This window comes from Mirounga angustirostris, unplaced genomic scaffold (genome assembly GCF_029215605.1).
Source record: "Mirounga angustirostris isolate CCGP_5_RB_7025 unplaced genomic scaffold, mMirAng1.0.hap1 SCAF_4, whole genome shotgun sequence".
Lineage (NCBI taxonomy): Eukaryota > Metazoa > Chordata > Mammalia > Carnivora > Phocidae > Mirounga > Mirounga angustirostris.
Window position 1 is genome coordinate 147,802,850 of NW_026991712.1, and position 23,905 is coordinate 147,826,754.

At 55.9% G+C, this 23,905-nt stretch overlaps 1 protein-coding gene across 11 annotated transcripts in view; it reads left to right on the plus strand.

Annotated features, from left to right (window-relative positions):
- Window positions 1–4,299: 4,299 nt before the first annotated feature.
- LRP8 (LDL receptor related protein 8) overlaps window positions 4,300–23,905 on the plus strand; it is a 76,066-nt gene continuing 56,460 nt past the window's right edge. For 3 of the 11 annotated variants that reach the window (XM_064589126.1, XM_064589127.1, XM_064589128.1), the window contains exons 1-2: window positions 4,309–4,625; window positions 5,399–5,518. In XM_064589126.1, the coding sequence (XP_064445196.1) occupies window positions 4,487–4,625; window positions 5,399–5,518 (259 nt within the window). In that variant the 5' untranslated portion in view covers window positions 4,309–4,486. Of the gene's footprint in view, window positions 4,626–5,398; window positions 5,519–23,905 lie in introns of all 11 variants that reach the window. The other 8 variants (XM_045897661.3, XM_064589123.1, XM_045897660.3 and 5 more) reach the window with 6 other exon arrangements.

Here is a 23,905-nt window from a genome sequence, read left to right on the forward strand (position 1 = left end):
TAATTCTGTGAGATAGTGTGGCAACCCGTCTCCAAGAGCCCCACGGTGATTTTTGTCTTCTGGCTGTCATGCTCCTGTATGGGCCTTTTCCACATGGATGAGAGCTCACCTGGGTAACCAGTAGGATATTGCAGAAATGATGTAGTGTAACTTCCATAGTTAGATCATAAAAAGACATTTTGACTTCCTCCTTGCTTTCTCTGTCTCTCTCATGAATCAGTAACTATGGGGGCAGCCGGCCACCATGCTGTAAGAACACTCAAGCAGCCCCATGGAGAAATTTGAGTGGTGAAAATCGGAGTCATCCTGCCAACAGCCAACATGAACGTGCCAACCATGTGAATGAGACAACCCAGACCCTCCAGCCTCAGTTAAACCTTCAGAAGACCACAGTCCTGCTAACATTGTGACCCAACTGACCTCCTCCCGGATATCTGACCCACAGACACTGTGAGAGATAATAAATATCTATTGTTGTTTTAAGTTGCTAATTTTTGGTGTATTTTGTTATGTAGTCATAGATAATTAATACTGTTAGGTAACATTGTCATCCCCATTTTATAGATAAGGATGTTGAGGCACAGAGGATTCAGACACCTTGACCCAGATCATACAGTTAGCAAGTGATTTAAACTCTAGCAGTTTGGATCTATGTAAAGTTCACGTAATGAATTAGAATCCCTTTTTTTTTACAGGAATGAAGATACTCTGTCTAGTCAGAAAGAGAGAGAAAGAGAAAGAAATACAGAGAAACAGTGGCAAAGATAAATGGGCGATTGGCTCAGCGGAGCATGAAGGACTTAGACTTCTGTAAAGTGAAGGTCATGGACAGTGGGAGAGCTCTGCTGCCCTTACAGCTCAGCTGTGATTAGCTCAGGTCGCGGGTCTGTTACCCTAGCTGGGTGGGTGACATAGCCTTGGGTACCTGGGTGTGGGAATCTGACATCCTGAGTAGCCCCACCTGAGGTTCTTATTACCCTGCACACTCACTGTCTGGCCCCAGATCAGAGATCCTCAAAGGCAAGGACGTAGTCTTGCTTATCCATGCCCCTCACCTGGCATAAGGCCAGTCAAGGGAGTCTGGGGAAGTGTATACAGAAGGTCTTCTGGAAAGCCCTGGCTGCAACCTCTCTAGAGGAGACTGGAAGGCTTCCCAGAGGAGGAGGCATTTGAGCTCAGGCCCAAAGGATGAAATAGAAGTCAGTCAGTGCACGAGTGTTCTAGGCAGAGGGTACAGACTCGCAAAAGCCTAAAGCTCCAGTTCTTGGGGGGCCAGGGTGAGGGAGTGGAGTGTGCATGGACTGGGCCCCTGGCATTTCTGGAAGCAGGACATGGAGGCTTGGGAGGGGCACAGTGCCATGCTGACAGCAGGTGGAAGGTCACCTGTTTCTGTCTTGTGGGGAATCCACTGCACTTGCGGTTGGGTTTGGGGATTTTCTTTGGAAACCCAGAAGTGGGCAACAAGGCCTATATGCTTGAGTCAGCCCAGAATGGAGAGAGAGTACAGGTGGGGACAAGGCACCCAGGCAGCAGAAGTTATACCTCACTCTCCCTTTGGTGTCTGGCATCTGCCAAGAGCTGCGCTTTCTCCATTTGCCCCTCATTGGAATTAACCAATTTATGTGCCCTGAAAAATTCCCTGTTCTGCCACCTGGGTTCAAATGTTAGCTCTGCCATTTACTAGCTGTGTGACCTCCCCATTCCTTAGTGTGCTCATCCGTAAAATGGGATAAACATATGACCTGCCTCATAAGGACTAAATGGGTTAAAGCATTTAAAACACTTAGATGGGGCGCCTGGATGGCTCAGTCGTTAAGCCTCTGCCTTTGGCTCAGGTCATGATCTCGGGCTCCCTCCTCAGAGGGGAGTCTGCTTCTCCCTCTCCCTCTGCCCCTCTCCCCACACTCCCTGCTTGTGCTCTCTGCTCTCTCTCAAATCAATAACTAAAAGCCTTAAAAAAAAAAAAATAAAGCACTTAGCTGGTGCCTGACCCCCAGCAAGTGTGCAGTGAGAAGTAGCTATTATTATTACTTGATATGGTTTACCTTTTAACTTTTTCAAGTATTTAGTCATCATTTATCTAATGCTTGTTATGTGCCAGGCCTTGTACTTATCCTCTGAAGATAAGGATGACATAGTCCTCCCAGGGGTACGGAACCTTCAGTAAGGCAGAAACAAATATTGGTCAAATGTGTCCCATGCCAGAGACCCAGAAATGCAGGACAGCGGCTTCCTGTCCTCAGGGAGGTCACAGGCTGACTAGGGAGAGAGGGAAGTGGCCCACATTGGCTGTGGGCTGAGAGGAGCCTGGAGAACCTCTGATGAGGGGCTGTTGAGAAATGAGCAGTTGCCCATCTTGGCAACTGGATCTGTGGGAGACCATATGAGCAAAGGTCCCCCTTTGGAAGGGGAGGTCAATGAACGCCTGCACTCAATCTTTATTCTTTGAGTGTTGGGAAGTCACCAGGGGTTTTTGAACAGGGAATTCTGTTTGAATAATAGAACATAACTAAGTTATTATGTACCAACTGTATGCTTCATGGTGCACAGACGTAATCTCATCTACTATAATCCTCACTGCCCTGTGAGATGAGTTCTGTCATCATTCCCGTTTTAGATGAAGAAACTGAACCCGAGCTGGGAACCAGTTTCTTTAGATGAAGAAACTGAGCCAGTGATGGGAAATAACCTGTTAAGGTTAACCTTAACCTCATATCACCCTGTTTTATTTTTTCTCATAGCAATTATGGTGATCTGAAATTATCTGTTTGTTTTCTTGCTTTTGTGTCTGTCTCTCCCAAGTGAGTTGTAAGCTGCAGGAGAACAAAGAGGGACCTCCTATATTTCTACACTGTATCCCTCGGCCTCAGATAATGCTGGGCACGAAGTAGGTGCTCCATAAGTTTTTGTTGAAAGCGTGCATGTAGTTCATTGCCTGTGTGTGGATGGTCTGTCTTCCCACCAGTCAGGGACTTCACCAGGACTGGTACCTTGTCTGATTCACCTTGGCACCCCTAGGCCCAGGAAGGGTTGGCACAGAGCAGGGCTGTTATATATACTTGTTAAATGACTGAATGAACAAAGGCTAGAAGGGCTTATGGCACGAATGCCTACTGGGCTCTCTGGGGTCTGCACCCCTCTCCTATGAGGTAGCCACAGCCATTGCCGAGGGGCTGCCCTTTGTGGGAAGGAATAGGGCTCAGTAACAGGGCTGCTGATAGACAGTGGCTTCCAGGCTTGGGACTAACAGCTCCCAAAACTCCTTCTTCTGCCCCTCTGCCATGGAGGTGAAGTGGCAGGAGGAGACAGGAGGGTGAACCTACATTGGGCCCAGACACCTGCGAGTCTGTCTCTTTTAGTGGCCGATGCCCTTGAACCTCATTCTCCGAAGAAGGTTGTGCGGGATCAGCCTCACTTACCAGCAGGCAGGGAAAACCTAGTCCCCAGTCTGCTCCCCACGCCCTGCCATGGGCGAGGTGGGCCTGTGACCTTCCAGAGAAGGGGACTTCTCCTTTATACAAAGAGTAGACAGAGGTCCTGGGTGTGCGTTCCCTATAGGCAGGGATAACACATCCTTTTTGTGGAGCCCCCCAGCCCCCCCTTCTCTATCACAGCAAAGACTAGGTGTTGTCCTGCAGGTGCCCCTGATCGCCCCTTTGCCTGATGGAGAATGCTGACGAGGATGAATGTATAAAGTCTATGTGCCGGGCCCGAGCCACCTGCCTCACATCCTCAGCCATGGTCACGTGACCATGTAACATGCACAGAGGCACATGGGCACATTAACCAGCTACACGCATGCATTGTATCTGGGTGGTAGCGGATGAGGGGTGCAGAGGTCCAGTGCAGCTCCCCGAGCTTCTACCTGATCTCACACGTCCGGGTATGCTGACCCTTATCCACCACCACCACCTCTGCCCCATGTGCACATTGCGCAGACCGGTGCCCCAGGGAACATCTCCCCTCCCACCCAGGTTTACTCCTACGCACCCCTCAGCCTTCTATCAGCCTGTCACCTCCTCCAGGCACCCAGTGCTGCTTCCCCTGGCCTGTCTGCTACCTCTGGGGCAGGGACCTTGCCCGGCTCATCTCAGCATCTGCAGCGCCCATCCCGCAAGCGGGTCCTCCGCTGGGTCAGCGCGCGCCAGCTGAGGGAGGAGCGGACCAAGGACAAGAGGGAGGAGGGAGAGGCGGCAGCGGCGGGAGGAGCGTGGGGGCGGGGGCGGCGGCGGGAGGGGGCGCGCGCGCCGGCGGCGGCCGCCCAGGGCCGGGGCCGCGCGCCCAGCCTGAGCCCGCCCCGCCGCCGAGCGTCACGGAACCTGCTTGAAATGCAGCCGAGGAGCCGGGGCGGGCGGCAGCGGTGGCGGCGGCGGCGGCGGGGGCAGCGGCAGCCCCGGCGCCGCGGCAAGGACTCGGCGGGCTGAGGCGCGGCGGCGGCAGCCGCACGGGGTACGCGGGGCGCGGCGGCCGGAGCCCGGGGCCCGCCATGGGCCGCCCCGAGCGGGGCGCGCTCCGGCCGCTGGCGCCGCTGCTGCTGCTGCTGCTGCTGCTGCTGCTGCTGTTGCGGCTCCAACATCTCGCGGCGGCGGCGGCGGCGACGGCGGATCCACAGCGCGGCGGCCAAGGTGCGTGAGGCTGTTCCCCCGCCCGGCTCTGCGCCGCCGGAGCCTCCAACAAAGCGCGGCCCGGCGACCGGGTTGCGGGGTGCGCTGGGGTCCCCGAGCCCGGGCCTGGGTGGGATAGGCTTCTCGGGACCCAGCTCTCCTTTAATTTGCCCTCGACCCCCGCCCCCACGGCTCCCGGTGTCGTTGGCTCTGCCTCTGGCACCTGCTCCTGGGGGATGGGCCCAGTGAGGGCCAGGCGGGCCGGGAACTTTGTGAGGGGTGGGCAGGGGGTGGTCATTGATGGTTTCTGGTGGGCTGCGTGATTCTAGCCAGCGGGATTTATTTGACACGCGCGCTCCGCGGTGGCGGTGAGCTGAGCCGGGCGACTTCCCCGCCTGACAATGCGTTTCCGGCAACCCCTGCGCGCGGCGGAGAAAGAGGGGCTGCGTGCGAGGGGGTTATGCCCGCAGCGCGAGTGCGTGTGTCGCGGCGTGTTCGGGGGCTCCTTGTGGGGCTGCGTCTGCGTAGATCTCTATGGGCCGTGAGTGCGGGTGAGTGTTCTAAATGGGGGTGTACCCAAGTGGTGTCACACCGACTGTGTCTGGCCTCTAGTGCCACCGAGCAGCCCGCCATCCCATTACCATTCTGCCCTCCTTCCGGATCGAGGGCGCCCGAGGCCGCCGAGGTCGTTGGCTCCATCATCGCCTCCTTTCCTTCACCCCAGTAGAGCCCTCCCCGCGGCCAGGACTGCACTGTCCGCGGATCCGGCTCACGCCCCTCTCTCCCCCGAGCAGGGCCGGTCAAAGAGTGCGAAGAGGACCAATTCCGGTGCCGGAATGAGCGCTGCATCCCCTCCGTGTGGAGATGCGACGAGGACGACGACTGCTCGGACAACAGCGACGAGGACGACTGCCGTGAGTGGCCGGCTGGGGAAGAAGGGAACGGGGCGGGGAGGGGGGCGGTGCCGGCCACCTGCTTGGACCTCACTGCCGGGAAGCTGCCCTGGCGCCTCCTTCCTCAGGGTTGGGCGGCTCTTAGCGACCCAGCGTGAGCTGGGCGGCCAGCGTGTCCTATTGGGGTCCGGGGCGGAGCCCGGGGCTGGTGTGGCCCAGGCGGAGGGCGCGGTACGCCCGGGTTGCCGGGCCGGAACTGTGGGCAGGGACGCAATCGTCCCTGCAAGCGTCTAGCTTCCTGCGTTTAGCCCTCCTGGACTCCTGCGTCGGCCCCACGGAACGCGCCAGTGTTTCAAAGTTCTAGGCAATTCCGGGCCTCGCCTTGCTGGTTTTTTTTTTTTTTTTGTGAATGAATGGGCTCCCCGGGGCCCCTGATTGGCCAAGCGAGGACCACCCCATAGGCCCCCGTGGCCAGAGCGGCCAATCGTGGAGCGGGCGGGTGTGCAGTTTTCGGGCGCCGGGCATATAAGGACCCGGACCCGGCCCCGCCCCGGTCACACCCCCGCGCGCTTCTCCAGGGAAGTAAGTGCCGGTGAGGCCCGGGCGCTGGCTGGCTCCCTCTGCTTTTCTGCCTAGTCACCGTGTAGTTTTTTGTGCCACCCTGGTGAGCGGACCACGCTCTCCTGCTGGCCCGGCACGGGCATGAGCCATGGGGCAGACCAGGAAGCAGGGGTCCAGGAGAAAGAGTTTGCTTCCTGGAGAGGGCCCAAGGATTCCGAGGCTGCACGTGAGCCCTCAGTTGGTGACGGTGTGCACGTGGCAGGCCTCCTTTGCCTAGTGTGGTGCCGCTTGTACACCCGGGCCCTACAGCTTTGCAAGTTCTTTCTTAAGGTGCTTGTGGCTTCAGATGTTTGTGCGGGCAGAAGTGAGTGAGTAGGCAGTTGCTGTGAAGGAGTGTAGCTCCAGGAACAGAAAAACGGGACTCTTTAGAAACAGACGCGGGTGGTCATACTCATGGTTATTGAGTGCCTGCTCAGTGCCAGGCCTGGGGCACTTTGGAGAAGGAGCCCACCCCACAGGCCAGGGAGCCCCGGGTCTGCAGGAGGGCAACAGGTGAACAGATCCACAGCACCACACAGTGGCAGGAGGGTAGGTGGACACCTGGACAGGCATTGTTGAGTCCTTGAGGTTGTCTATGGGCTTTCCAGTCAGCCTCCGGATTCATTCTCAGACGCAGTCCAGAGATGGCTCTGTGTCTTGGGCGCATCTTCCCCTCCTGTCTTCATTCACTCACCTGACCACTTGGGCTCATGATTCTTGGCTTGTTTTTGAGGACCAGTTCTAGTAATGTCATTGGAAGTCAACGCCACTCACACGTGCTGTTTGCCGTGTGCCAGTCCTGCGGTGAGCACTTACCTCACATAAACTCCACTCTTCTCAGCAGGCCGATTTCACAGGCTAAAGAAACTGAGGCACTGAGAGATTAAGCTACTTGCTCCACAGTTATTGACCTGCTAAGTAGAAGCCTAATCATAACCTCATCATTGATTTCCCGGTGCTTTTGCAAGGATGAAAATGGCAGTGCTGGGGTAAAATATTATAGCGAGTCTCACCCCTGGGAGTTGTTCTGTGATCCTCTTACAGCGGGAGCGCTGAGGATGAGGCGGGGAAATAGAAACTGCAATTCTGGGTTGGTTTCAGCTTATCTCCCTGGCTCTGTATAACAACAGTCTTGTGAGGGTTTTTTCTTGTCATCCCCGTTTGTAGGTAGGGATGCTGTCTCAGAGACGTTGGGTGATTTGCCCAAGGTCACACAGCTGACAGTGACAGAACTTGGTCAGGATGTTCACATGCCTCTTAGACACAAACAGTGGGGAGTGTGACGTGGAAGGACCCAAGAGCATGATCCAGGAGCTAGAAAGCCATGCTCTGCATGTTGGGCCTGTTGCTTCTCATCTCCATGTGAGCCCTCCATGGAGGAGTGAAGTAGTGGGTGTCCGGGTGACCCCTGATGGGACCAGGGGAGCTCTCATGGCCAATCGGGGCTCCTGCTTTCCTTCTGAGATGGAGGGCTAGAGTCACAGGTGCAGAGTTAGTGAACAAAAGCAAATGAGGTTGAGGGCTTGGAGTGGAAAGGGTGGGAGCTCTGGTTCGTACCAGTCCTACATGGCTTAATTTTTCTGAGCTGGTTTCCTCATCTGTCAAATGGGGCAGCTGTCCCTCCATGATAGGTTGTATGTGTGGGAAGTCTTCAGACAGGGTTGGTGAAGAGAAGGGAATGGATGAGCCCAGGAGCCACAAGGAGAAATCTTGAAGAATGCGGGTGGGGGTTTTGGGTGGCTATGTTGGGCTATGTGTTTGAAAGTGATCTTTCATCATCCCTTCCTTCCCCATGTGGGGAGCTCCCTCCCCCCTACCCCCGCCCCATGCTGGGCTGCCTGCCCAAACTGCATTTCCTTGAACTACCCTCTCCTCAAGTCTGTTGTCTCCTCCCTGAGCAGCCTCTCTGCCTTATATCTGATACCCTCCTTTGGCACTCCAACCCTTCTACCCTATGAGAGAGCCTGAACCACCCACCTCTGTACCTCTCTGGGCCTGCAAAATGGGCATTGCAATTTGTAAGTGAAGTCTGGGTGAGGCAAAATGAGGGCAAGCTCCCAAAGGTGCCAGAATGCAGCCTAAGAATACCAAATGCTGATGGAGGCTAGAGGGAGGAGGTTTTTATGTTGAGGAAGCCAAGGAAGACTTCCTGGAGGAGGAGACAGCTAAGCCAGCCAGGCCTTGAAAGATGATAACTAATATCATTCCCACAAGGCTTACTATTTAAAAATAGTTGGTGCGGTCCCCGTATTTTGGAGTGGGAAACAGGAGTTCACAGAGGTGAAATGACTCCCCCCAAAGTCACATAGGTCCCCAGGGTTGGAGCAAGAACTCAAACGAAGGGCCGTTAAGCCCTAATCTTTATCCACAGTGGGTGGGACTTGGCACTTACTGGAGACACCGATAGAGGTGGGAGGATGGGGAAGTGAAATGCTTGTGGGGCTTCAGTTCCAGGTTCAAAAGACCTTCAAAGTGGAGGAAAAGGTTGGAAGCCTGAGGGCCAGGCTCAAGGAAGCCTAAGGGCAGCCCAGCCAGGCAAAGTGGGGTGGGATCCCCAGCTGTGGACCTGGTCACGTAGGCCAGTTGGCGCCTTGGCCTGTTTCCTGTTGCTCCTTAGTGTCTGGGGGGCAGAGCCAGGGTTCTGGTCTCTGGCCAGCCCTTTGCTCCCAGAGTAACAACAACAACGAACACTTACTGAGTAATTGCATTGGCCCAGGCGTACTCAGATTCTACCCGCGTCACCTCGAGCTCCTGCCTTCTGTAGAATGGAGCAGGTCTCTGAAATACCCGCATTAGCACCATTTTACAAAGGGACAGAGCAGTTTAGTAACTAGCCCAAGGGTATATGATTTTTAAGTGAAATTGCTGGGGTGTGAACGCAGGTGCCCAACTATGGCACCTGAGCCGTTTCCAGCAAGTCCTTGCAGACCTCCATTTCTCCCTCTTGAGATGACATCAAGCCTCCCCCCATCCCCCCCCCCCCCCCCAGCTCTGGAAAGAACTCCGTGCTTCTCTTTATGGCCAGGCTGGGGATACAGGTAGACTGGTTTTGTGCTCAAATTCCTCCACCTTGTTCAGGCTTCTTTAGGTTGCCCTTGTTCTCCCAGCCCCCATCAGCCCTCCATGCCAGGTTTAATAAGGAGTGCGCGCAGCACAGTCTCCCATGGCCGAAGAGTTCATTAGCTGGGAAACGCCGGGCTGCAGGAGCACCGAGGCTTGCTGGGAAGCAGCCTTGTAAATATTAAAGCTCGGCCACAGCTCCCAGCTGGGACTTGCAGCCGGCATCTGGCCTTCAGAGTGCTGCCTGGCCTCAGCCCCCGTTCTCACACTCCTGACCCCAGGCCCAGCTTCATCTCCTTTTTGGATGGAGGCGTGGGACCACAGTATTACTCCTCTCTGAACTGTGATTTCCTATCTGACCAGGCAACTCCACCATTCAGAGTCTTCCTGAGCCTCCCACATACCCACAGGATAAAGGCAACTTAGACTTCTCTGCATTTGGCACTCTGTGACCGGCTCCTATTGCCACTCCCCTCCAGCCTCTTCCTATGAGCCTGAAACACCGAACTGTAGCTTCTGTCTCACTCTGGCCTTCCTACTGCTTCACACCTCCAGGCCTTTGCACGTGTCACTCCATCTGCCTAGGACAGTCCTTCTGTTCCCTCCGCTGGCAACATTCTTACTGCCATCTTAGAAGATTCAGTGCAGGTCTCACCTCCTCTAGGAAGCCCTCCCTGCTATCCTCTATCCCCAGGGCCTAGATACAGGAGTTGAGAGAGAGAAGGGACTTAGGGAGCTGTGTTGAAATCATAACTCAGTGGGGCCCTGAACAGACACACAAGGTTTTCTCTCCCAGCTGTGACCTTTTGTTGATAGGTCTTTGGGGCGATAATAGTCTCTCCCTCCCAAAGATACAATGAGGATTAAAGGAAATAATGTGCCTGGTGAGCCACAGGTATTCAATGAATGGTAATAAGTGTGATTGCTCTCGGAGGGAGGAGCTTCACTGAGGTCTCTAGGTACCTGATTGTCGGGGGGGGCCTCTGCAGGCCACCCAAGAGCCCCCTGCTTCCCTTGACCCCATTTGCTTAGCCAGATGTCTGAAGGTCCCGGCAGCTGGTTGCCCAGCCATAGTGGATATCGTCCCAAGGCCATTTAGAGGGACCTGGAAGTGGCAGAGAGGTGCCCAGGGAGGGGCTGAGGGAAGAAATGAATCAAACAGGCCTAACTGGTCTCAGTGGATGAGTGGCCTAGGGCCCTGAGAGAGACAGAGGATGGCTTCCCTCAGGCCCTGTGTTGGTCCCAAGGTTGGTTTCTGTCCTGTCTGGCTGGTGTGGCTGTGCCTGGGAAGGGAAGGAAGCCCTACAGCCCCCAGGGCTCTGCCCAGCAGGCCCCAGGCTTCCCTCTCTTCTAGATCCAGGGCTGGCCCCCCGGGGCTGGTGCCTGCACGCCTTGGGAGTGTTTGCTGTAGACTCTTGAAGACTCTCCCATGGGTCTTCCCACGGGCGTTCCTGGGACAGAGTTCTGCTCCATGAGCTCCTTAGCTTTCTCAGGCCTTCAGGGATCCCGAGTGCGATAGGCCTTAGGGTGGGTTGGCCCCATCCTCCCTAGGTGTCAGCAGGCAGCTGGCTTGACAGCTTTTCCCTCTTTGGGGAAATAGCGGCAGCAGGTGAAGCAGAGAGATATCCCCCTGGGGCGAGGGTAAGAAGCAGGAGGGTGTGTGGAGACCTCAAGGGACGTAACCAAGTAGAAGCTCTTCTGGCCCCAGGGTTAGTAGTCAGAGCCCTGGGCCAGCTCTGTCCCCAGGAAGCCAGACCTGGGGCCCCACAGATCTTGCGTATCCGATCACCCAGTCTTTGAAGGCCTGGTGGAGATGCCCCCCTCCCTCCGATTGCCTTCCCTGACCCCTTGTCCTCCAGCCCCCTGTTCCCTGAGCTCCCACAACTTGTCCTTGGGCTTCCCTCAGTCTCAGATCCTCCTCCACATGGTCTGCTCTGCCAACCCAGCCAAATCCCCCTGGGCACTGGGGATTCTAAAAGAAGTAGTTCCCTGGAGGGAATTACTCATAACAGATATCGGCTACTTAACCCATGCCTGGCACCATGTTGCAAATTTGCATTCATTAGCTTTGCTACTCACAACCCTGGGAGAGCTGTTTTCTTATTATTCCCATTTTAAAGATGATGAAACTGAGGCTTACAGAGAAGTGACTTGGCAATGTCTGAGGCTTAAGTGGTAGAGCCAGCATTTGATTCAACTCTGTTTGCTCTGGAGCCTGGACTCTTCCTCAGACTCTTCCTCTCTGAGCACTCGTCTACTCTGTTGGGGTCAGAGGGCCTGGGGCTCAAAGGATATAGAGAAAATGGGTAAGTGGCAGCGATGTCCAGCAGTACCTCCCCGGGCTACAGGTTTCTGGCCTGGGAAGGATTCTCCTCTCTGTGGACCCCGTGGAGGACCAACATAAGGTGCCCTATGTGCAACCTTCCATGGGTATGACCCTCCACAATTTCCAAGGCCTCTCTTGGCCATTGCCTATGAGGTGAGGATTACTGTTCCACCAATACAGATAGGGAAACTGAGGACCCGGCAAATTGTTGCTGATATAGGTGAGTCGCTCTAGGAGTGGGAGGATACTTCCTCCAGGAAAGTTCAAGAGCCCGAGTCATCAGGACCATCCACTGAGACCACCAAGGTGTAGTCTTCATTTCTCTGAACCTCCCATGTGTGTCCCTGATTCTGGGTCTTTGCACTTACTGATTACCCATCCTTCAACACCTAGCTCATTGCCACCTCCATGGAGCCTTCCCTAGCTTTCTAACCTCTTCGGTGACCAGATGCCCATGGCTTTGTGCACCCATGTCATAGCCCATCATAGGAACCCCAGGTTGCTGGGGGGAGTGTCTGAGCAATTTGCAGTGAACCACAAGGCCTGTCACAGAGGAGGTGTTTGAGGAATGGCATGTGAATGAATAAACGTGACTGAGGAAATGTCACCCACTTTTGAGGGTGAGAAGCTGATATTGGTCATATGGGGGACCCTTGAGGCCCAAGAAGGGAGCTGCGTATCCTAGGGACCTTAGTCAGGCTCCGTCTTGTGAGCTGCGTCCCTTGAAACCCGGAGCACCAGAGGCTTATTGGCAGCCACACAGGGCCCGGGCTGCCGCCTTGCATGTGCATGTGGGCTTCCCAGTGCTCACCCTGTAAACTTGGGGGCTTTTCCAGATCAGGCTTCAGAAAGCTGCAACCAAGGCCCTGGTGTCCAGAAATCGGCCCCATATTCATCAGGTACCCATCCTCAGAAGCAGAGTGTCCTCAGTTCCTGGGCTAGACTGAGTTGGGACAGTACGCTCTCCCCTCTCCCCTGCCACCCCTGCCCTCTCTCTTCCCTGCTGGATCAGGGAACAAGGTGTTGTCAGGATGAGGGCTGGGCACAGGCTCCTGCACAGGAAGGGGCTTGGGGCTCCCACACTAGGCCCTGCCTGCCCTAGATTGCTGGGAACTCCTCTAAAATCCTGATGTTCATTATAATAGGAGTTAGTGAGTGTGCTTGCCGCCAAGGACTTTCTCAGGCAAGACCTCCTCAGCCAGGACACGGAAGGATCACTGGGGCCCTTCACAAAGGAAAGAGGTGAGGTCACTTGCTCCGGGTCGCCCGGCTGGTCAGTGACAGGACTGGGCTACGCCTGTTGGGCCACAGTCTGTCACAAGTGAAAGGAAGTGAGAGGCGCTTACATATCCTAGTCACAACAGCGAGAGTGACCCGAGGGGCCTTGCTTCTTCTCCAAGCACCCCAAGCATCCCTCTTGCCAGCCCCTGAGCAGCTCTGGCCCCTGGGTGCCCTCAAGCGTGAGCTGGGGCCCTGAGCACTAGTTTTAACCCCCGGCCGTGCTTGTCCAGTTCCTCCCACAAGACCCCAGGAATCTCCCCATAGCTTGAGTGGCGTTCAGGAAGGGGCCCTGGCTGTGAGCTCCCCATCTGCTGTACCTGGTCTGACCTCTGTGTCCCTGGCAGGACCCAGCCTAGACGCCTACAAGCTGGCCGCTTTAGGGGTGCAGAACTCAGCATACCATCCGGCCCCTCAGAATGCCCTCTGGTGACTGGAAGACTCACCCAGAGAGGCAGGGCTGTGAGGCTCCTGGTTCCCAAGATCCCTCACGTCCTCCACACACCTGCCCCTTGGAACATGGCAGGACAGACAGCCCAAAGCCTCTCTGGGGGACTGCCAGTCTAGGTCCATGGGAGTGGTCGTGTGGCCAAGATCCCCTGGTCACTGGCCGTGAGGTGCCACAGGAACTTTATCCCAGCTGCTATGGAGACAATTTCAGCGCCAGTCCTCTCAGCCTATGAGAACCACACAGTATGGCCTTTTTTAGTTTGTGCCTCATGGCAATCCTTGGAAGAAGATGGTGCAGGAGTTAATTATCATCCCCATTTTCCTGATGAGGAAACTGAAGCTTAGGGAAGGCCCAAGGGCCACACAGCTAGTTGCTGGCAGTGCTGAAGCTGAAACCCACCTCAACTGATTTTATTTTTCCAATGGAAATAACTTTGATTATGGGGGCACCTGGGTGGCTCAGTCGGTTAAGCGCCTGCCTTTGGCTCAGGTCATGATCTCAGAGTTCTGGGCTGGAGCCCCCTTGTCGGGCTCCCTGCTCAGCGGGGAGTCTGCTTCTCCCTCTGCCTCTGCCCCTCCCCCACCACTTGTGCGTGCTCTCTCTCTCAAATAAATAAATAAAATCTTAAAAAAAATAAAAAAAGAAATAACTTCGATTATGTAAAAGTAATTTTATACCTGGAATTTTAAGAAAAACACCAGCAATACAGAAAAGCAAAAAGAGGAAGGTACCATCCCCCCTCGGCTCTACCATCGTGGAAGCGGCATCTCCTCCCAGAGGTGTTTCTCTGCATGTGAGCTGGTGTGCATGAGCACATGTATTTTTTTTCTTTTAACAAAATGAGGCGTGTTAATGCTAATTGTTTTCTCCCCATGCCAAACATGGCTTTCTTTGTCAATAACAGCAGCGTCCCATCATCGTTTTCAAGGGCTAGAGAGTCATCCATTGCAGGAATCTTCCATAACTTAAACGACACAGTCCCCTATTGATGGATATGTGTTTAGTTGCTTCTGTTTTTTCCTCCTGCTCTACACAGTGTTGGGATATGCATCCTCGAACTATATACCTTTGTACATTCGTTCTTAGGATGGATTCCTAAGAAAGATACTGCTGAGCATGTCCATTTTTATCCTTGCCATATTGCTCTCTCAGGGTGATGCTTCCCCACCTCACTACCATACCCCTAACTCCCTACGGCCCTTCCCAGCCAGGCAGGCAGCCCGTAGGACCTCCCTCTTCCTTGAGCACAGGGCCCCCTCATCTTGGCCCCACAGGGCAGACAAAGTAGCCAGATCCAGGCCACACAAAGCAAAACAAGGAAAAAGGACAACTGTGTTCTGGCCCCAAGGACTCCTCACCCCCACCAAAGAAAACAAAAGGGAACAAAACCAGTCTTCATTCTTCTGCAGATATTTGTAGAATCCATCCCCATAGCATTATAATAGTTGTTCTGTCTCTGTCTGTAACTTGCTGAGTGACCCTGGGCAAGTGTCTCTCCCTCTCTGAACTTTATTTCCCTTTTACCCATTGGTCCTTGCTCCTCCTGCACTGTAACGAGCACTCTGAGCAGACTTCTTCTCCCTGGAGTTGGCTCAGGGCCAGTTCTGGCCTGGGAGTGGGGGACCTATGGCCCTTGAGCTCCTTACTCTCTGATAAGGGTTAATGGAAGTGTAGCTGGCTCGGTGGGTGGATTCTGGGCAGGCAGATGGAGGTTAGCTGGATTTTTTTAGGACCTACTTCCAGAGCTCAGTCCCGAGGCTCAGGTTCCTTGGGCCACTTTCCCTTCTGCCTTCTTCCTGCGCCCATGATTGGGTTGGATGCACTGGAGTAATGGACAGAAACAGGCTCCCCAGCCCCATGACTAGCTGGGGTTCCTGGTCTTATACTCTTGAGCTTTAGATCCTTGGTCTGTGAAGCGGGGATAATAAGCCCACCTCTCAGACGTGTGCAGGCTGATATTCTGCACAGAACCTGGTGCTGAAAATGAGCTTCCCTGTCCCCCTTCCCGAGCCTGTGATGCCTGTGCAGGGAACGGCCCAGCCGAAGGGACTGTCAGCAGCTTCCCTTTTCCTCCACCAAGGACGCAAGAGGGGCAGCTACTCAAATGACAGCAGGAGAGATGTAGGTCAACTGGCCAGTCAGGCTGGCCAGGCAGCTTCACGGCCTGGGAGGGACTGTAAGAATCCTCTCACTCTGCTCCCGTCTGCTTTGGGGGCCCCAGGTGACTGCTTCCCGGGTGGCCTGGGGGTGCTGGCTGAGCAGATGAGGCCAAGGAGAACTGGTTCGCTGCCGGCCTGGGGGCCTGGCATGTTAGTTATCCAGAAAGGGCCTTACTCTGCCAGCGAGTCCAGGTTCACATCAGAGAGCTGGCAGCCGATGAGAGGCAGGAAGGCCCCATGAGGGCCAGGTTAAGCTGCTGGAGTGAATAGCTGGAGGCCAAGGGTGGGCTTTCCTGGTGGCCTGAAGCCAGGGACATTCAGGCCAGTGCTCGGCCTTCCCTCTTCTACTTCCTGGACCCCAGGCTGAGGCCTCTCGTAGCCATGTGCACCAGCACACGTGTGTGTGCGTGGGGTGTGTGTGCTCCACGACCGGGGGTATATCAGGAAGCAAGTGACTGTTCTGGACACACTAAAGCTGCAGGGTCAAGGTGACGTTCTTCCTCCCACGCCCGCCAAGGCAGCTGAGCCCAGCCAAAGCCAAAGCCCCCCACTGGGTGTTTGTGGCAGGGAATTCTTTGTAGCTGGAGAGGGGCCAGCAGCCTCTGTTCCCAGCCTGCCCCCTGCCCCGCCACAGCAGCCTCTCCCCACTAAGCCCCAGCCTGCAGCCCTCAGTCTGGTCCCCACCTGCCCCCCACCGCCCAGAGGGCTGAGGTCAATATAAACCCCAAGACCCAGATGATGGGCCTACCTCTGCCCCGCCCCAGCTTCCATCTTGCCGACTGACCGTGGCAGGTCCCTGCCTCTCTTGGGGTCTCTGCTCACTGGGAGTAGGGCATCCCTCTCAGACCCAGTTCTCTGGGTATCTTCTGTTTTCCCTTAAGAGCCAGAGTGTTCACAGGAGCTGGAGTCTACCATGGCCAGGCCCAAGGCGTGCGGGGTACAGGAGCTGCCCCTGTTCCCTGAGGCCAGGAATTCCAGCGCAGGGCCTGTGAAATCCAACCTCTCCCACAGGGCATGTGGCCTAAGCCATATACACAAAGCCAGAGCCAACTTCGGCAGACCCTACATCCCCTTGGGGGTTTCTGCCGGTTTATTTTCTTGCTGAGTCTGACTGGGCTGATTCTTGAATGCCCGTGAACTAGGCAGAGCCGACTTTGTAACCGTGGCATGGGTGATAGCCTCGTGTCCCCGGCCCCTGCCTTCCACAACTGCCTACTTCTCAAGGGTGCAGGAATAAGCATGCCGCCCACCCCCCACCCCCTGAGCCCCCCAGACCTGGGTTTCACCTATAGTTCTTCCACATCCTAGTTGGGGCCCTGGGACCAGTCCCTCAAAGCTGAACCTCAGACTTCCGTGCAGTGAGTAGTAATTCCTGACCTTTGCACTGTGCCTAAAGCCTCATGGGTCCCACAGAGCCAGGAACTGGGCCACACCAGGGCACAGAGGTCTGCCAGCCTGTGTGGTTACAGCCCCTGTGCTTTGCCCCTTCCTCTCCCAGCCCCTCGCCCTCCCCCTCCCTGGCCTTTGGTCTCCCCCACACTTGCAGATTCTATGCTGGGAGCAGAGGGCTCTGTTGCTTAACTGAACCCTATTGAGAGCCAGTCCCCCCAGGCTCTCAGTGCCACCACACTAGGAACCAGGCGGCCTCTCCTTGTCACCGACTTGCTGAGTGATGGGGGGAGGTCTCTGCCCTCCCTGGGCCTCAGTCTCCCCATCTGTGCTGGGAGGGAGTTAGGGCTGGATCTGGAGTTTGAGTCCCTTTGGGCAGCTTTTGAAATTCAGATTCCCTGACTAGGTCCGGGCCTGACTCCAGACCTTTGCTGGCTGTGCAGATAGGGGGGAGCCACAGAGGTGAGGCCTCTCTTAGCCATGTGCACCCCTCAGGCCCTCCTACCTCTGACCGCCCCTGCGAGCATTGCGTCATCTGTGAGAGGCTCCCCTATGACACGGATGACAGCAGAGCCTTGAGCCAGGTGGCCTGCAGGCAAGTCCATACTTCACCTCTTCCTTGCTGGGGGGCCTTAGGCAAGTTACTTCACCTCTCTGAGCCCTTGTTTCATCTGTGAAATGGAGGCATCAATACCTCCCCAACAAGGTGGTTGGAGGACCGTGTGAGATAACTTAGGAAGAGCACAAAGAGCAGTGCCTGGCCATGGTCAGTGTTCAGTTCAGGATTTGATAGGTTTGTATTGGCCTCCTTCTCTGAGCCTCCATCTCCCATTGGTCCTTCAGGAATCCCCTCCTGGCCCAGGCTGCTGCCCTGCCATGTGGAATGGGAGGAGTCAGGGAGCCCCCCAAAAAGGCTCCTTTGTCCCTGCTTCTTCCCTGTGGCCCCAGGCCAGAACTTACTGTCCTAGTTTAATTAGGAAGAGTTCTTCCAGGGACTTCATTAGGAAATGAGTCCAGAGCCTCGGGGACCTCTGGGAGGGGTGGGGCGCAGGAGGAGGCTGCATTGTGTCCGACCCTGCCCAGCCCTTATTCCTGTGCTTCGGATGTGCCCAGGAAGATGAGGGTGCTGGGTCCATTAGAAGGGAGGATGCAGGCCTGTGACATGGGGTGCAGGCAGCCAGGGCCTCCATCTTCTGTCCCCTGCCCAGCTCACCAGCCCCTGCTCCAGATGGGGGTGGGGAAGGTTGAGAGAGGAGGTTTCTCTGGTTCTGCTCCACCCCCTTCTGGTGCCTGCTGTCCCCAGCCCGGCACAGAGCAGGCCTTGGTGGATATGTGTTCAGTGAATGAATGAGTGAGCTGTGGCTCCTGGAGCTGGAGCTGCAGCCTCATTTGGCCAAAGGAGCCTTCCCACCCCATCCCAATGCAGTCTTGCAGGTTGGAGTAGGTGATGTCCAACTTCTGCTTGAATACCTCCAGGGACAGGGAGCTCAGTAATTGACCAGAGGGCTTCTTCTGTTCCTAGATAGCTCTTTCTGTTAGAAAAGCTATCTTCCTTTTCAGGAAGACCAGGCCTGCGTCCTGTGACCCGCTCTGTTTCTGGGGCCTCTGCTCAGAGAGACTGCCTCCCACTTTCACCCCCCAAACCTGCTCAGCATCCCTTCCCAGCTATGACACTGACATCCTATGAGGCCTTGGGTAAGGCCCAGTCCCCTCTTGGGCCACTGCTTCTTGGGGCCTGGCAGGCTGCACACTCTCAGTCTCTATAAGCCGCCTCCTGTAACTGTGACCTGCTTCCCAGCGAAGTGCAGAGTGAAGACAGATGTGCCATGCCTAGAGGTCAAGTGACAGCTCTGCAGACATCTTGGTCTTGCAGTTAGCAGGGCAGCAGTTCCTAGACCCCACAGTGACCTGCGGCCCAGCACATAAGCACTTGGGGCTGTGGATGGGCCTCTTCTGCCCCTGAGACCAGTTCACAGCATAGCATGGGCACCGCTCCGGCCCTGGTTAGGAACCTGAGAGTCGTCGCTACCCCTGTCTCCCTCACTTGTAGGGGTTGCTAAGTCCTTAGATTCCTCCCCTGCCACCTGCCAATCCAGACCCTTTCCCCATCCCAGTGTGGCCTCCGTGGACCACTGTAGCAGTGCCAGCCTCATCTCCATTCTTCCCCTCCAGTCTGTTCTGTGCTCTGCAGCCAAATGCTGTCAAGCATGCAGAACTTTGTCCTGTCCTTGCTCAGCATCCTACAGGGACATCTACCACTCAGACGATCGAGTTTGCTTGACTGACATTCAGGGCCCTTCAAGACCTAACATGCACCTAGCATCTCTCCAGCCCCAGACCTCACCACCTACTTGCCCGCCCCCCCAAACACCTTGACTATATTCTCTAGCAGGACTCAAAACGAGGAGTAATGTCACAGGGGCATCATACTCTTACATGTGGTTCCCTGTGCTTGGAAGGTTCTTCCTCTGCTTGTCCAATAGCTCTTTATCTCAAGAGTCACCATTTCCAGGGAGCTTTTCCCTCCAGCTCCAGGTGGGTCCGGGCCTCCTCTGGGCTATCTGTCCCTGTGTTTCTCTCTGTCCTTGCCACTCTGGATTGGGGTGGTCCGCTGAAGAGTCTGGTTCACACCAGACCACAGGCCTCAGGGGTTTGGGCCCAGGGCCTGAGGAGGGGAGGAAGGGAGGAAGCTGGGGCGGGGGGGCTCTGTCTGGCTCTGCATGTGCCCAGTGCCCCTCCCACCCTGTTTCCACTCCTCACACTGCACAGGCCAGGCCGGGGTGTTTCTGTGAGTCCCAGGGAAGTGCCTGGTATGGATCCTTTGAGTCCAAGCTCCAACGTTCGGTGAAGGCCTCTTCTGTGCCCGTGCCCTGCCAGGACCTGGAGAGGATCTGTAGATGGAAAGTAGGCCCTGTCTTCTGAATGTTGGCCGACTAACTCAATGTGTGACCTCGAATAATCGGCATGCCTTCTCAGAACCTCGTGTTACCTTGGCTGTGAGAGGGGTGGAGGTTCCCAAGACACTTCCCCTTTCCCTTGGGCATATCTGTGCTGTGTCTGGGGTCAGACAGGGCCCTGCAGGGCCCTGAAACTTCGGCGAGACAAGAACTTCCTTTCCGTCTGGTTTCTGGGGCCGTGGGCCAAGCCACACGGGGCAGGAGTGAGCACAGGGTTTGCTCTCTTTTCAGGGGAAATGCCCACGCCCACATTTGCCCAGCAGTTTGGTGTTGCCAAGTGCCTACTCCCACCCAGCGTGACCAGCTCATCCCAGTGTGCTCATAACTGTCCTGGTTTTCCAGCTGAAAGTCCTAGCCTCCCTGCATCCTGCAAACTCCCTCCAGGTCTGCGGTGGGACCGAGCCCGTGCTGTGGGTTCTGCTGCCCCACTTGGGCAGAGCTCACTTGAGAATAAGGAAAAAGCTGGTCCTTCCCCACATTCTGGAGATTTCAAGGAGACACAGAGCCCCTTTGGAAGGTGTGGAGGAGTTAGGAGCATCCTGGCCGGGGTGCCAGTATGGACAGGGCCAGGGCGCCTGGCCATTGTTCTGATCCTGCCTCTAACACAGCTTTGTGACTGCTGTCTCTGGGCCTCGGTCTCCCCAGCTCTTCCCTGCTCCCCTCACAGTAATATGGTGAGGATCATTACCTTGATGACCCTGCCTTGCCTTCCTGCTGCCATTTATATTCTTCAAGGCATTTTTCTGTTTGTTTATGTCTCATTCTGGCCTTGCTACTCCCAAGAGGAGTGTTCCCACATTAAATAGGAAGGAGCTGAGGGCACAAGTTTCTACAGTTTACAAGGCCCTTCCCATGTGTTGCCTCGGGGCTCCTGGTATCCCCTGGGAGGTGGGCCTGGCAGGACTTACTGCACCAGTTGCACGGAGGGAAACATTGAGCCCAGAGGTCCACAGGATGGAGGGATGAAAGCAAATGGGTGGCCGAGCTGGGGCCATGGTGTGTGGTGGTGACAAGTAAGTGGGGGTCACTGGCTGGATGGCCCTCTTCCCTCCCCATTCACACTTCGTCAATGTCTTCATCAGTAGGAAGAGATGGAGACAGATGGAAGGGAAAGGAAGACACAGGGAGGAGGGGGGAAACGAAAGGATGGAGGTGAGGTAGGGGGGTAGGGAGAGAGCGCTGGGGAGGCCGGGGGAGGGGAGGGGTCCAAACAGAGCCGCTACTTCCTCTTATGGTTCTCACAGTCTGTCTGCACCAATTCCTGACAGATGGAGGGAAGGGGAGAGCTGGTGCCAAGAGGCTGTCACCGCAGGCGGGCAGAGCTGGGGTGGGGGGAGGGTGCTTTGCGGCCAGGGTTGGCATGGGGAGGGGGCAGCAGCTGGTGGTCTGGCTGCTGGGCTTCCTTGGAGCCAGCTCCCCGGGAACTGCATTGGTAGAGGGGCATTGATGCTGCTGGGCAGGAAAATGGGCAAGGGGTGAGCCCATCACTTGCCTAGGAATGGCCATGCCCTTGCCCCTGCCCAAGCACAGATGGCCACTTCTCCCTTTTCCATACCCTGTGTCAGCAGGGCCCTCCCCCAAAGGATACCACTTACCCAGCCCTCACTGGGTGTGGGCTGGGCAGGTGCTGGGGGGATGGCTGGGGCTGAGCTGTGGTCAAGGTCGATGAGGACAAGAGAGCATGGGCACCTGGAGACCCTTGGGATCATGGGGCCATGGCGGGGGGGGGGCTCAGAGCAGGTGGGGCCCAGTCTCACGTCTGCAGGGCCAGAACTCACCCCCTCTTTGAGCTTCCCAGAGGTTTCCCAAGGCCTCTTGATTTTTCTCTAAGCTCTGACGGGTGGTGGGCAGGCCTGCTCCAGGTTTGGTTTGGGACCTTCAGCATCCCTTTATTTAGAGTGTGGGTTTCTCCAGGCACAGTTGGGTTTCATGCTGTCTTTTCTAGCACCCCCTGTGCCCCAGGCAGGGCTCAGCACAAAGGAAGGGGTCCAGTGAATGCCTGTTGAATGAATGAGCGGATCCTCTGCTTGCACACCTCCTGGGGTGGAGGAGACCTCACTTCCTCATATGGTAGCTCTTTCTATTTCCAGAAACAAAGTTCTTTCAGATTCTATGCTGAGAGGCACCATGGGTCCTAGGCCTATTACAGGGGCTATACAGAGCTCCTTGCTGATCCTGCTGCCTTAGAGCAGTCTTGTAGACCAGAGACACCCCCAAGCCCACCTCGATCCTCCATGGCATCTGACAGGGCTGGGTCTCCACTGCATTTATCTCTGGGTTATCAGTAATCACAGCTGATGTCCGAGTCAGGAGGTAAGGGGTGGCTGGATGGGCCAGGAAGGCCTCCAGGGGCAGGGGGCTGTGGCAGAGTTTGGGGGTATGTGGGGCTTGGCAGGGCTGAGGACGGGTGGGGATTACACTCTAGATGTAGATCCTAGGTAGACCCCTGTCCCAGCCTCTGCCCCTGCCTTCCTCCCCACACTATTCCCAGGCAGATCCTTGACACTAAGACTTCAGCTGGGCAGTCCTTCAGGAGAGACCTGGGAACCTGAGGCCCAGAGCCCATCCTCACCTGGAGACCAGGCTGGAGCCCAAGGATCTTACCATGGCCCATCCTGGTCAGTGCCCTGAGACGTGTGTGGGTTAATGACTAGGGCCTGAGCTGTCAGGTAGCTGGGTAGAAGCTGGGCCTCTTGCTGCTCCCTAAAGTTGGTCCTGGTCAGAATTATCCTCCCCACTAATATTAATAATGGCGATCATTAATGATAAATTATGGTGCATCCACCTTGTGCCAGACCTCAGCTGGGTGCCCTGGGGGAAAGCCAAGAGTAGACGGTGGTACCAATCCTGAGAGCAGGACATGCACCTTTCACTGCATTTCTCTCTTCCCCAGAGCCTGTCACAGGCTGGGCACATGGGGGCAGCTTAATAAGTCGTAGCAGTTGAGAAACAGGTTCCGGGCCCCTCTGGGGGACACACTTCTCCCCTTTCTCCATCATTCATAGATTGATTCCACAAACATTACTGCCAGGCCTTGTGGCCACCCAGCATGGCCCTACTTCCTGAGCTTTCCCCTCACCACGGCTCTCTGGATCCCCACTGGCTCTCCAGTGAGTGTAGTGGGTAGTTGTGGTCGCCTCGAGTCCTTCATCTGTACAATGGGCGGGGGGGTGGTAACAGCAGTCCGTTCCTCAAAGGACCGTGGAAGCGTATTAGAGGAGGTGATGACCACAGGACCTAGTCATCACTCAGGAGGAAGTGGCAGAAATGAAGATCCCAGAACATCTCTGTTCTCTTTGTGTGACCTCGTGAATCCCCTGACACCCCCATCCCTCTGCTAACGGGGATGGCGAGGCATAGAGGGGTGGGGTGACTCAGCATGTGAGTGGCAGTTTCGAGCCTGGGCCGCTAAGACTCTGAGGTTCATGTGTTTGCCCCTGCACCAGGCGGGGATGAAGGACTTAACCCGAAAGCTCCTTTGGAATTGGAATTGCAGAGGCTCCTGGCTTCCCGTGCTGATCTCCTGCAAGCCTCCAGCCCCCAGATCCCAAATCCCTCCTAATCCTAGGAAAGAGGCAGCCCCCCCAATCACATCCGTCAGCAGCTCCCAGAGCCCTCCCTGGGCCTGTCACCTCCCACAGGAACCCCGAAGCGGCAGGCAACGGCCTGGGCTGCAAGGATGGGGGATTTCCGAGTAGGGTTGAGATCTGTCACAACATTAATGTTAATTAAGCCTCGTTAATTCAGTCCTCTGCTTACGCAGAGCTCCTGACAGCAAATTACTCATAAGTGAGGCGGTAAATTTATTGCTGCGTTTTCCCAAACACTCAGCAGCAAAGCATGTGCCCCTGGGAAAGTCAGAGGAAAGGCCTGGGGATGAGTGCTGCACGATCCCCGCCAGCCTGACCTACCTGGGCCCTGTGGCCCAGAGAAGAGCTGGGGCTCACCGGGAAACCCCGGAGAAGATGGACTCTGGGCCAATCAGAGCAGGCTGCTGGGAGATGTGGTGAGCTCCCCCTCCCTGGAAGCACGTAAGCAGGAGGGCAGGGAGCATTGCAAGTCCCTGTGGACCCGCCTATCATCTTTCCACCTCATCCATCTCACACCCCAAACTGCGGTGGCTCTGCGCTTTGCGTCCTCCCATAGTGCCCTGAAGTCACACAGTGGGGTCCCTAAAGAGTGAGTGTA